This window comes from Rattus rattus, chromosome X (genome assembly GCF_011064425.1).
Source record: "Rattus rattus isolate New Zealand chromosome X, Rrattus_CSIRO_v1, whole genome shotgun sequence".
NCBI lineage: Eukaryota > Metazoa > Chordata > Mammalia > Rodentia > Muridae > Rattus > Rattus rattus.
The window spans coordinates 53,282,287-53,296,873 of NC_046172.1; the positions used below are offsets into that span (position 1 = coordinate 53,282,287).

General features: G+C 39.3%; 1 protein-coding gene across 1 annotated transcript in view; it reads left to right on the forward strand.

Annotated features, from left to right (window-relative positions):
• Arhgef9 (Cdc42 guanine nucleotide exchange factor 9) overlaps window positions 1–14,587 on the forward strand; it is an 80,561-nt gene that overhangs the window by 24,674 nt on the left and 41,300 nt on the right. Inside the window, exon 3 of the mRNA XM_032890490.1 lies at window positions 6,574–6,753. Coding sequence (XP_032746381.1) covers window positions 6,574–6,753 — 180 coding nt within the window. The remainder of the gene's footprint in view (window positions 1–6,573; window positions 6,754–14,587) is intronic.

Below are 14,587 nucleotides of genomic sequence, written 5' to 3' on the forward strand. Positions count from 1 at the left end.
ATTTCAACTTAGTCACAAATTAAACCCATCACCTTAAAGGTAGCCCTACATCAAGTATACACGTACTCTGAGCTCAATTTTCTCCTTTGTCCTTTGCACTTCATTATATACCTACTCCTTAAAGTCGTTGAGGGAACTAAAGAAATGTACTGTTGTTGTTTACATGTGAATTGTACTGGGGTGTGAACTTGGACCCTTGTACATGTTAGACAAGTTTACTACCACTGATCTGTAACTCCAGATCACAGATGTAATGCTATAATTAAATATGCTCCAGATATTTTAGAAAATGTCTTTCTATTTCTTCCTTCAAAGGATTTTTTTCTGTTCACTCATCTATCCGTAGCTCTCCTTTTATTCTCAAAGGTTTCTGTTGTAGCCATCAGCATCAGCATCACCTTGTTACACATGTAAAATGCTTGGCTCTATCTCAGACTTACTGAATAAAATTGTTCATTTTAGTAATTCACCTATTTGATTTGCAAATATAAAGTTTTGAGAAGTGGGACTTAGGAACTGAGAAATCCTCAAATGAGAATTTGCAGATATTATGGTATCTGTAATAAACTAATAGAATCTATTCGCCACTTGATAACTAGGGCAGGCTGTCATGACCTAAGCTAATTTTTCCCCTTTGCTTAAAACCTCCCAATGGCTCATAATTTCCCTTCAAGTAAAAATGGAAACTGTTATTACTTCCAGGGGCAAGTAGTGTCACCCCCTCGCTATTTTGGCTTCATCTCTTGCTTCTTTTTCTCTGTTCTTACTAACCCACCGTTACTGGCTTCGTACTATTCATCTAGAGCCAGACATGCTCCCAAACAGAGACATTAAACTACTTTTTCCCTGCCCAGAGAAATCCTCCTCCAATTAGGTGCTTCAAGTTTTTATTCGTATATTCTATTTAAAACTTCAAGCTTCCATTGCATCTTCGTTTTCCTATTTTACCTTTCTCCATTATACTTTTGACTACTAGCTAAATTGTGTATTTCTGTATTCATTTACTTATAGCTTATCTATCATACTAGGATGTAAATATCATAAGAGGAAGGCGATCTCTTTTATCTTTATTAACTTGAGTATTTCTTATATACATTTGAGTGTTATTCCTTTCCGGTTTCTGGGCCAACGCCCCTAATCCTCCCCTCCCCTTCTTTATGGGTGTTCCCCTCTCCACCCTCCCCCCATTGCCGCCCTCCTCCCAACAATCACGTTCACTGGGGGTTCAGTCTTGGCAGGACCAAGGGCTTCAAGGAAGGGGATCTTATTTGTTAATCACTGACTTTGAATCCATAACCCACAGTGTCTGACACATGGTAGATTCGCAAAAAACATTGCAAAGTAAAAATAAATATAATTGTTTGCATTTACATACTTGTTTGATTATCATATTGGATGTCACTTAATCTTCAAAGAAGGCAAATATTATTATTTTCTGTACCAACAAATTATCCTTAATTAGAAAAAAGTTTTCTTACTGTTTCCAGGCTCAAATGCTGTGAAAGCCTGTTAGTCGTAGAAGTAGGCCTTATTTTCCCCAACTCTCAAACATCATGGTCTCAGAACACAAGGTACAACATGGATGTGTTAATCTGTACAGGAAGAGGAGTGCGGATTTGTCCAATGCAGCCAACCTAGTCAGAGCTTTTGTTGAAGACATTAAAAGCTATCTTTATTCCACTCCACAGCAAATAGATATCAAAGAGAATTAGAGAAATCTGTGTTTAGCTGGGCAATCGGCAGTATTCTAGCTTTAGACTGTATTACCCATAAACCATAGCCTTCAGCACCAAAATATTTTCAGAAAGAGTACCAGGGTTAGAACTGAGATTCCCAGGGTCAAGTCATAGTTTGCTGTCTGGCTAAGAAACCTCAGCAAAGTCTGTTTAACCCTTGACCTTGTTCCCCAAATCTAAACTAAGTGGATTGGGGAGCTTGTTCTTTAAGTAATATGTGGCTCTTTATCTCTCTGGTTTTGTACTGTGTGGACATACTTTCACTGGAGAAACCTACGGTAGTGAGACAGCTCTCTTCTCCACTTCCTGCCCCTTCCTCCTTAGCAATCATGGAAGCACATCTTATTGGAGTGTGAATGTGTTAATAGGACAATCTACCGCACTCTCCACAGATTTCGCCATCTAGCCAGGGGGATTAAAAACTCAGAACTTAGCTCAGTATCATTATGACTAATCATCTGTGACATTGCCGTTTGTAACCATGGTACTAATTTTACAATAGAAGAAATTAAGTGCTAAACAAACAGGGCTAAAGATGCTTCAAAATGATGTCTTTTCTGTCCCTGGGGCAGAATTAGCTCAGGCATAATATAAATGTGAAATCAGTTCTATTCTCAGATGCCGCCAGAAAATCTTGCCTATCTTTCCTTGGTCATTTGGATTCGTCTCAGTTGTTTCACCATCAAGAAATTCTTCCTTTATCTAATAAGTTTTACCATGTTACTTCTGTCTTTTAGGTTTAAACCTTGGTTTTAAGCTGCATGTGGTAATTGTTGCTTGTACCTGTAACCTAATCACACAGGAAACTGAAATTTGAGGATCATGAATTTGAGGCCTGTCTGGGCTACATAAAATAAATTAAAACCAAAACCAAACAGCAGCAGCAATGACAAAAATCTCTGACCTTTCAAAAGTAGTAGATTTTTCTCTTTTTTGTCATTATTTCTACCCAGGTACTCACCAAAGGTCATTATTTCTTGGTATATATTGATAATGCTAATATGTTGTATAGTATGGTAATTTTTATATAGTATATTAGAATAAACAGATACGACAGCTAATTAGCCTAAAATTAGGGCAGCCCTGATTTGATTATGTCTTCCCTAATCCCTACCCCACCTAAACACCTTAGATAACCAATTAGGGGCTCATAATGAAGGAAGACTGATTCTCTTTTCAGCACTGTTAATTGGTCTTCATCTAAGGGTGGGACTCTGGGAGATGTCCCCAGCCATGTTGTCATGTCAATGGGTATTGTCATTATTCAGGTTTTCTTTAGGATACTATACTGTTTAGATTTCAAGGGTGCAGTTTCTCTGTCCTATATAGAAGACATAGTCTCACAGCAGACTTTCTGGTCCTCTGGCTTTTATACCCATCCCATCCCATCTTCTGTGATCTTCCCTGAGCTTTATATGTATATGTTTATTACAAATCTATCAAATGGGGCTGGGAATCCTGCTGTTTGTTCTCTGCATTTTGACCAGTTGTGGCTTTCTGTAATGATTTCTCTCTGTTGCAAAAAGAAGTTTCTTTGACAAGAATTGAAAGCTACTCTAATCTATAGTTATAAGGATAAGTATTAAGAATGTAGTTAGAAAATATACTGGTTTGAGAAAGTAGCAGAAGTCAGTTCTTTTCTAAAATTCATGGTCTCACTAACCACTGGTAGTTGGCTAGAAGACTCAGAACCAGGCAGAATTCCTTATGCTTGTTGGTTACTCCCAGTTTATAAGTGCCACTATTATACCTTTGGAGATATCTTGCTGTGATGGACATGTGTGTGTGTGTGTGTGTGTGTGTGTGTGTGTGTGTGTGTGTGTGTGTGTGTGTGTGTGTGTGTGTGTGTGTGTGTGTGTAGGCATCACAGCCAGGTAGTACTATTTGGTTACTTTTCTCCCTTTGCAGCTTGCATTGCATCTTCCAGTACTATGTGAGCTCTTTCTCAGGGAGGAGGCTTCCAATTGAGTTACACTTGGATTCTTTCAAGTACTATGTCTGAAGTGTGGGGTGTCTTCAGCAATAAAGACTTACCTTCAGTATCTGAGGGGCCACCAGTGACAACAGCAATAGTCTATATTATTTTGGGAGTCTTTTAAGATGTCCACAACCAGGGGGTTTTTTTGTTTGTTTGTTTGTTTGCTTGTTTCTTTGTTTTTGCTTGTTTGTTTCTGTTGGCACTGGGATTTTTGTTGGATGAACTATGACCCTTGGGGAGCATTATCATCTCTAGTGGTGTAACTTCATCTAAGGTGCATAATACATACTATATGTAATTTTAGGTAAACAAAAAATAAGATGATTCCTTACATCCTTAGTGATTTTTATTCCTCCTCTGTTCCTCCTCTTCTGTGCTCTATCTCACATCCACAGCTAAAGTGCCACCGCACTGTTTCCATCAGTTTCATCTATCTCTTGCTATTCTCCTCTCTATTGTGCTCCCTATATGGTCCCTTTCTGTGATCTTGTCTTTTTCTGGTTATTCCAGGTTAATATAACCTAGGGTCCAGATATAAGAGATACTATATGACACTTGTCTTCCTGGATCTGAGTTATCTCACTCAGTATAATTTCTAGTTCTATCCATTTATCTGAAATTTTCATAATTTTATTTTCATTTATCCTTAGAGCTGAATAGAATCCCATTGTGTATATGCCCCACATTTTCATTATCTGTTTATCACTTGAAGGACATTTAGGCTGTTTCCATTTTCTAGACTTTGTGACTAGATCAGCAATGACATGACTGAGCAGGAATCTTTGAAGTAGGATGCAGTCTTATGGATATATGCAAGGGGTGGTGTAGGTTAGCACATAGTAGATTTATCTTTAGCTTTTAGGAGTTCTTCATACTCTTCCAGAGTGGCTGTACCAGTCTGCAGTCCCACCACCACTGACTATAGGTTGTCCTTTCCATTCGTCCTTGCAAGCATTTGTTCCAGTTGTTATCTTGATCTTGGCTATTCTGACTGTAGTTAGTTGAAATCTCAAAGGGGATTGTTATCCAGAATATATGAAGAACTAAAAAATAAAAAAGTCAAGAAAACGAATGACCCAACTAAACAATGAGCTGTTGATCTGAGCAGAATTTTGCTTGTGCATAATTTATTGTAATTTGATCTATTTAAGGTAAAAATTAAGGTGTATTCCAAACACTAAGGACAACAATTAATAAAGGTGACCTCATCAAACAGAACAACTTCTGCACAGCAAAGGGCACCATCATTCTCACAAAGCAGCAGCCTACATGGAAAAGATTTTCTACCAGCTAACATGCAGTGTACATGCAGAACTCAAAAAACTTGTTACCAAGAAAACAAACAACCAATTTTAAAATGGGGTACAGATCTAACAGGATTCTCAACAGAGGAATCTCAAATGGCTGAACAGCACTTTGAAATGCTCAACATCCTTTACCATGAGGGAAGTGCAAATCAGAACTATTTTCAGAGTCCATCTTAAACCTGTCAGGATGGCTAAGATCAATAACACAAGTAACAGCTCATGCCAACAAGTATGTGCAGTAAGGGACACACTCCTCCACTGCTGGTGAGAGTGCAGACTTGTACAGCTATAAAGATCAGTGTGACAGTTCCATAGAAAGATGGGAACTGCTCTACTTCAAGATTCAGTCATACAGCCATACTATTCTTAGGCATATACTCAAAGGAGGATTCATTCTATGACAGAGGTACTTGCTCAAATATGTTCCAATATGGTCTATTCATAAGAGTCAGAAATCGGGAACAACCTAGATTCCCCTCACAAGAAATGATAAAGAAAGAAAATGTGATACATTTATACAATGGAATATTACTCAGCAATTAAAAAATGACATCATAAAATTCACAGGTAAATGGAACAGAAAAAAATCATCCTGAGGGAGGTATCCGATAACCAGAAAGACAAATATGGTATGAATTCACTTAATTGTGAATTTTAACTGTAAGGTCAATGATAATCAAGCTATAAACCATAGAACCACAGAGGTTACATATTAAGTAGGGGTTAGACACAAGGCCTGTATGGATCTGCACAAGATGGGGTTCTAGAACTGAAAGGAGAAGTAGACATGTGACCTCATTTCTATCCCAGAAGCTATCACTGATTGATAACCACTTACAAATCAAAATTAGTTCTCTCCAAAGGATCTCACTAGGGAAGCAAACTCCTCATGAGGGTAGGCAGCGTGTTCACGTATGTGCTGGTAAGTCTCGGCCCTAGCCCTATGCGTTCTTTGGTTGAGGGTTCAATTTCGAGAGTCCCAAAGGTCCAGGTTAGTTGACTCTGTTGGTCTTCCTGTGGAGTTCCTATCCCCTTCATGGCTGTAATCCATCCTCCTCTTCTTGGTTGCTTGGTTTTCATGTGAACAACTGGAGCAGGAGCCATCTTTAAAACTGTTGCCTGCATGTGGGCTATGTTCTTCTAACTGGGATGCCTTGTCTGGCTTCAGTGGGAGAGGAAGTGCATAGCTTGGGAGAGTTGATGTGCCCAGGAGGAAGAGATACCCAGAGGATCCCCTACCTGCTCAGAGGAGAAGGGGAGAAGAAGAAAGAGGAGGAAGGATTGTGGGAGGGGTGACTAGGAGGGGGAAGTGAGAGGGATGTAAAGTGAATATGTAAAAAAAAAGAAATTATCTGCCTACTTAAGTAAACTTTTTATTTTTCTTTCGGAGCTGAGGACTGAACCCAGGGCCTTGCGCTTGCTAGGCAAGGGCTCTACCACTGAGCTAAATCCCCAACCCCTTTTATCTGCCTACTTAATGGAACTGAAATGATGCCTGCATAGGAAGCAATGGGAGGAATGTCTTCACCCTGAGCTTTTCCTTTGTCTGCAGGGGTACCTGAAGCAGTGCCGAAAGAGAAGGGACATGTTCAGTGATGAGCAGCTGAAAGTCATCTTTGGAAACATTGAAGACATCTACAGATTTCAGATGGGCTTCGTGAGAGACTTGGAGAAGCAGTACAACAATGATGACCCCCACCTCAGCGAGATAGGACCCTGCTTCTTGGAGCATGTGAGCATCTCACTTTGTTCAGTTTTAAAGGAATACTAGGAAACAATAGAAGGGTGTATGAGCTGCTTCTAGTCAGCTGTGAAGGACTGGGCTTAAAGTAAACAAACTAGTGAAAATGTGGGACGTGAGCCTGACATTACTGGCTAACTCCAGCTCTGTCCGTTGCCCTATTTGAACTTCAGCGCCTCCATAGGGAATTGATTATATGGTACTCTTTGTATAGCATGCACCAAAATTTCAGATTTTCAGAAGGAAAGCAAATACTTGATATAAACCACATTGTTTCTGCTGACTGGACATGATGAGCTTTGTGACTAAGGCATCATAGAGATCCCTCCTGATATTTAAGTTCTCCAGTGCTTGTGAAGGGTGAACTTTTCAAGTAGATCTTTGTAAGTTTGGCATTCTCAGGCCTGACGTGATAACTCTTTCCGAGCAGCCAGTATAGTATTAGAGTAATTTTATAAATATTGAACATGTTCATGGCCTAGTAGTTTTAATGCTAAGATTATAGACAAGAAGCACTCTGAGAGATCTACAATGATCACACACAAAACTCTTGTGATGTGTGTGAGGGAGTTAAGTCAGAATAAAAACAATCTTATGAGGCATTTTGCTCTTAGGTATCACGAAATTACATATATGTAATTTATAGCAACATATAGGTATCAGTTACATGTTGGCAAAACAGAACACAGACCAGTTTCCTCAATTACAAGTTTCCCTTTACATTGTCATGTGTTATTAGCATTCTTTGTTGCTACCCACTAGATGTCAAGTAGCTTTTTCCTATCTACTAGTTATAACAACCTAAATATGTCTGCAGACATTGTCCTCTATCCGCTAGAGGAGAAGAATCACTTGCTTTTATGCTTTAATCAATTAATGTGGTTAATTTGAATTGAACAGTTTTCATATGATAAATCAATGTAAAACTGGCATAAATACTTGATAATGATACACTATCCATTTTCAATATTATTTTGCCTTTAAAAAATTACATTGTTTATTAGTTCTAGAATGTCATTTATCAGCTTCACGTGGGCATAGGTTGCATATAGGATTCCCCAATATGAATTATGTATCGCAATGGATTTTTTATTAATTGCTTGTAGTTATGTAACTGCCATTGTAGTCAGAAATAGAGTATTTTTATTTCTATCACTGCACACTGAAGATCTTATCCTTCTTTTAAATTTTAACTCCTGCTTCCTTCAAATGCTGATCTGCTTTTCATTATCTTACTATTGCTTTTCTCTAGAATGTCATGTAAATCAGGGCTCTGCACTGGCAGCTGGCATGCAGTCCTTCTAAAGCTATGGGTATTAGTCTTCAGTGACGAGGTTTCTGTGTCAGATCTAGATCCATTCCTCCCAATCCTGTGTTCAAAGTTTGTGGTATTTTCTGCAACACTTCTCTGAATGACACTAGAGCAATGGCAATAGACTGTATGGTTTTGGAAGTCTCTTTGACTTCACCAACCAATAACTCAATAGGAGGTTTCCCGTGCCTACCACTGAGGGTTTTGTTAGATAGTATATATTTTGGGGGAAACATTGTCACCCTGATTGGCATAACTTAATTAAATATGTATTATAAGTCATATATAGTATATACACATACACATAAACATGCATCTATCACATGCAATTTTGAGTAGCTATGAATTAATATAATACCTTTTTTTCAAATATCCTTAGTGTTATTTATCCTTTCTCTTGCTCTCTCTGTAAAAGTTAACTCTAACACTGAGCAAGTTTTCCCTAGCCACTTTTCCCACTTCACACTTGATAGCAACTGTGCCCTTTTTAGTGTCCTATTCTCTTTAGTGCTCCCTGCTCCCATGGTCCCTTTTTATATTCCTAGTGTGTGAAGTTACTCCAGGTTATATATACTCACATCTACATTTCACTCATTCTTCTGATGGATACCTAGGATAGCTCCATAATATAGATTGTGGCACTCGGCACAGATCCAGATATCAACCTAACCAGGGTGGCAAGGGAATGAGACAAAGGCAGACGCAGAGATACATGAACACAGAAAAGTTGGGATTGGCTGTCTTTGTAGGAGAGCAATATTCAGGCTGCAAACATCCAGGGAGGGAAATCTATACTGGACATTTTCTCTACCCACTGTCAACATTCACACTTGGACCAGAGGAAGCCTTTGTCATCCCTCTGAGCCTCATCTGGGGAACACTTTGCCACTCCCATGGGTATGAGGCTTTGGATATCTTGACATGGGTATGCCCATGTCAAACAATATGCATTCACTCAGGACATCACTGGCTTTTCACATCACCCCAGTTTTTATACATTCAGTATCGACCTTCATGATTAGTCCTGAGGCAGCTTGCTGCAATTCTTGACACCATACTTTAAGGATGATGAAAAAGGAAGAACTTAACAGCTTTTCCCCAACAGAAACAAAAGGAATCTTTTTCCAGGTTAAAGGGATTGAAACCTCAAATTATGTCAAGATTAGTAGAGGAAACCAATCTGATCAAAAGCATTTTGCTTTTCTAGGATGTGCTGACATAATTGGGCCACATCCATGCTATTATTATTGTGGGTACAAGCACACAGGAGGTGGATCCTAATTAATTCCTAATTATCCTGTCAAAAATCTCAAGGCTATATGTAACCCACCTTGAATAGTTGAACAGAACCCATTGAGACTCCAGGTGCTTAGAGAAATAACCAACCAAATGGAAGAACGTCTTAGTATAAGCTATGACTTCTTCCTTGACTGGTTTTATCTGCATGGACATGTCAGAAATGATAGCTGTTGGGTTATTTGGGTCAGGCTGTTCAAAAAGCTGGGTAGCATTTATTTTTATTTACTTATTTATTTTTAATTTTTGTAATATAATTAGCTCATTTGTTTATAGTATAATTACCTCATTACCCATTTTCTTTCCTCCTTCCAAACCCTTCCATATCTCTTAATCTATGATCTCTTTTTTATTAACTATTACGTGTGTGTGTGTGTGTGTGTGTGTGTGTGTGTGTGTGTGTGTGTGTGTGTGTGTATTCCTAAGTATCTAAAGGTAACCTGTAAGTCTGTATATTACTTGTATGTATGTTTTCAGGGCTACTCATTTGGCATTAGATAACTAATTGATATGCTCTTCCCTGGGAAAGACTGTCTCCAGCTTTCCGCATTCCTTGGTTTCTTCTAGTTCTTTGTGTAGTGTTGACGCCTGGTGAGCTTTCTACATTACCATGTTTACTGGTCATCTTGGTTCGGCTCATGTTTAGGCTGCCATGTTGGTAAGACTTTTTAGTATAGCTTCTGGTATTCCTAGAAAACAAAAAACCTCACAGCAAACTCCTGATCCCCTGCCTTTTACACTACTTACACTATTTATAACCCTGGTTCTGCAAGTGATACCTGAACCTTAGGTACAGAAGTTGTATTATGGATGTATGTGTTGAGAACAAAGTCCTCAACTCTATATTTTATTGTTTTAGTTTTTTCTCTCCTGGTCTCCATTTATGTATATTTATACACACATATGTATGTATTATAGGTTGTAAGTTATAAAGTAGACTGAGGATTAATATTCACAATATCTAAAGAACTCAAAATAGAAAGAATGAAACAAAACGAATATGACCCATTCCATAAGTGGTTCTAGAGACTTCTCAAAAGAAGGAGGAAAATGTGTAATAGGTCTTACGGAAAGTTCCCTACCCCTAGCAGTTAAGGAAATGCAAATTAAAGCAGCTGCGAGATTTTTATCTTACTCCAGGCAGAATGATGAAGCTCAACAGAACTCGTGACAAACACTGAAAGAAATGTGGGGAAAAGAAAAACCTTACTCATTGTTGATGGGATTGAAAACTGGTCCATCCACTTTGGTAATCAGCATTCCTTCATGGTTTCTGCCGTAGTTCTTTCCCCCAGCTTCCTGTCTGGAGTTCCGGTCCTTACTTTCCTAGTACTGGAGAAATGTTTTAAGATGAGTTCTAAGATGAAATAAATCCTTTTCTTCCCAAGTTGCTTTTGGTCATCTGTTCATCACATCAATAGAAATCATAACAAAGATAGTGTATGCATGTTTAAAACTTTAAAAACGTTAAAGATATATGTCCTCTTTTTGTACCACTATGAACATACAGTAATAGTCAAATACAATCAAACACTCTTTAAATGCCAACGATTTTAGGAAGTAAAGGAATTCATAGTACTACATACCCCAAGATACTGATTACTGTGTTCATGAGTGGATATGGAAAATGAGAGTGAGACTAGTGAATATTATTGTATTGATAGATCACATGTGAAGGAGAGGAATGTAAAAAGAAGGGTTGGTTCAACAGTAGGGACAAAGGAGATGAGGTAATTCTGGCTAAAGGTAGACTGAAACGATAGGGGTAAAGGAATGCAGTCAGATGGTTTAAAACATTCCCAACTCTCAAGAACCAGAGACAGAAACCTCACAGAATACTCTGTATTTTGTGAAAGCCTAGTAGAAGGATAAAATGGAGGGAATAGGAAGAGGAGGAAAAACAAGAGAAGAATGCAACAAAACTGTGACAGTGAGAAGGAAGGAGGAAGAGAAGGAAACCCAGAGGGGAAGAGGAGAGCCTGGGAAAGAGGTAGGGGGTAAGGAAACGGAGAGATAAGGAGAAGGAAAGGGACAGATAAGGAGAGGGAGAGGGGAGGAGAAGTAGGGAAAGGGTGAGGCAGATGGGAGAGCACAGCTGGTCTCCTAAATTGCTTTAGGAACTCAATAAAGGAGGAATAAATGTCAAGGAGACAGGCTGGATGGTAATGTACAGTCTGAATAGTCTCTTCTGTTTCCTTTCTCCACTCTTAACTCACAGTTCCATTCTTGGATTCCAGATTCCTCTTGTATCCCTGGGTAGTCATGTGAATTCAATTTACAGATGGTGGTCTTGTTAGTGGACAGTTCCTTCATGGATTGGGTCACCATAGGCAGTGGTCACCTTTCTGAGGTTTTTCGGTCATCCATTTGATAGGAATGGCCCTCCTCTGAGCAGTTGTTCCTGGTGTCTAGATAGTTTGGATTCTGTATCTGTACTCTCCTGCAGACTCTGGTTCTGACCATATTTCTACCTTGATTAGGAGAGGCAGGAGGATCATGAATTCAAGACCAACTTAGGCTATATATTAAGACCCAATTGTTAATGTATTGTATTTTCCAATTAAATTGTTTTAAATACTCAGAGTGCAACCCCAATCAGCTAGATATCACTGGTAGAAGACAATGCTAGTGGTTTGCCCGATAGGCCATTTTTGAACATATGCATAGCGAGCGAGGAGACAAACTAGTTTTTTTTTTTTTTTCAAAATCACAAAATTTTAGATGAGTAACAATTAAGTCGTGTCAATCGGGTTTACATTTGTTTTGAGAACTTGGTTGCACATGGCGTAAGTCCAGAACAGGGGAGCATGTTGGATTATCATGGACCCATGCTAGGTAGTTAATCAAGTCATTGAGACAGAACATTCAAGGAAGATGTAGGTGAAATAACTATAGGAAATAAAGGTAGTATCTTAGGAAACTGTAAAATGTGAAAGCTTGGTTTGCTGGGCTGGAATGTCTCAAGTAGGAACAGTTCAGACAGTACAGAGAGCTACCTGAATGGGAGAAATTTTGTAAAACAAGGACTGGGATAATATTAAAGCTATAGGACTCTGTCCTTTGGTTAGAATAACTGTATCAGGAATTTCTTAGCTCTATTTCGGATAAAACCTCTGTAATCTTCATTGATAAAGGTTGCTCCTATATTAACAGTAAGTTATCAGTAGAAGCTGCTAGGATTGACAGTCTCTTCTTCATGTCCCTTCTCTCTAACATCTTATAAATAAAAAGTTATATAAAAGCAGCATGCTAAAATTGGTTTAGTGTAGCTTATGTATATGATTTCAAGAATGAGTGCTTTTTTATTGGACACTCATTTGGGGGCTCATCTTTAGGGAGGCTAAATCTCCCTTAACAGTCATCAGCTGCCTATTGCTTTTTTGTCTAGGAGTGGGAATCTATAAGATTTCCCTATTCGGCCTTATCTTGATATCATCATTGTTGAGGTCTTACTTGGGCAGCCGATTATTATGTGTTAAGGATGAATAGTCCCTGCTGTTTCTAGGAGACACACTCTCACAGAAGACTTAATGTCCCCCTAGCAGTTACAGTCTTTCTGCCACTTATTCAGAGATGTTTCCCTAGGTGCAGGAGTATTTAGATCAATGTACAGGCTGGGGCTGGCTCCACAACATCACTTGATCTCTACATTGTGACTTACTGTGTTTTTCTGTTTTATAATACCTCAAGTAATTGTATTATTTGGTATTTACCTATTCAGCATGCTTTTTTTAAAAAGAATATTCAAACCCAAGCTTTATTAGCTCTCTGCAGACGATGTGAAACAGTTCCTTTCCAGTTTTAGAAATTCACTTTTATTGGATATTTTATGTATTTACATTTCAAATGTTATTTCCTTTCTACCCTCTCCTGTCCCACTACCCTCCCCCAGCTTTTTTGAAGATGCTCCCACTCCCACCCACCCACCCTCACCTCAACACACTGGCATTCCCCTACGTTGAGGAAATGAGCCTTCACAGGACCAAGAGCATCTCCTATTCATGCCAGATAACGCCATCCTCTGCTACATATGCTGCTAGAGACATGGGTTCCTCCATGTGCACTCTTTGGTTGGTGGTTATAGTCCCCAGGAGCTTGGGGGAAAGGGGGAGGATCTGGTTAATTAATATTGCTGTTCTTCCGGATGATCAAAATGTGAATGCTTCACTCCTTCTTTAAAAGGGGAACAAGAATACCCTTGGCAGGGAATAGAGAGGCAAAGATTAAAACACACACAGAAGGAACACCCATTCAGAGCCTGCCCCACATGTGGCCCATACATATACAGCCACCCAATTAGACAAGATGGATGAAGCAAAAAGAAGTGCAGGCAGACAGGAGCCGGATGTAGATCTCTCTCCTGAGAGACACAGCCAGAATACAGCAAATACAGAGGCGAATGCCAGCAGCAAACCACTGAACTGAGAATAGGACCCCTGTTGAAGGAATCAGAGAAAGGACTGAAAGAGCTTGAAGGGGCTCGAGACCCCATATGTACAACAATGCCAAGCAACCAGAGCTTCCAGGGACTAGCCACTACCTAAAAGACTAGGCATGGACTGACCCTGGACTCTGACCTCATAGGTATCAATGAATATCCTAATAAGAGCACCAGTGGAAGGGAAGCCCTGGGTCCCTAAGACTGAACCCCCAGTGAATGTGATTGTTGGGGAGGGTGCCAATGGGGGGAGGATGGGGAGGAACACCCATAAAAAAGGGAGGGAGGGGTTAGGGGGGATGTTGGCCAGTAAACCGGGAAAGGGAATAGCACTCGAAATGTAAATAAGAAATACTCAAGTTAATAAAAAAATAAAAAAAGAAAGAAAATTACTATGCAGAAAACAACAAAAAAAATATTGCTGTTCTTCCTATGGGGTTGCAAACCCTTTCTGCTCCTTCAGTCCTTCCTCTAACTCCTTCATTGCGGACCCTGTTCTCAGTTCGATGGTTGGCTGCAAGCATCCTCATCTGTAGCTTCATATGGTCTGTGAATTGTTTCTTAGGTATTCTGAGCTTTGGGGCTAATATCCACTTATCAGTGAGTGCATACCATGTGTGTTCTTTTGTGATTGGGTTACCTCACTCAGGATGATATTTTCTAGTTCCATCCATTTGTCTATGAATTTCATGACGTCATTGTTTTTAATTGCTGAGTATGTACCACATTTTCTGTATCCATTCCTCTGTTGAAGGGCAACTGCGTTCTTTCCAGCTTCT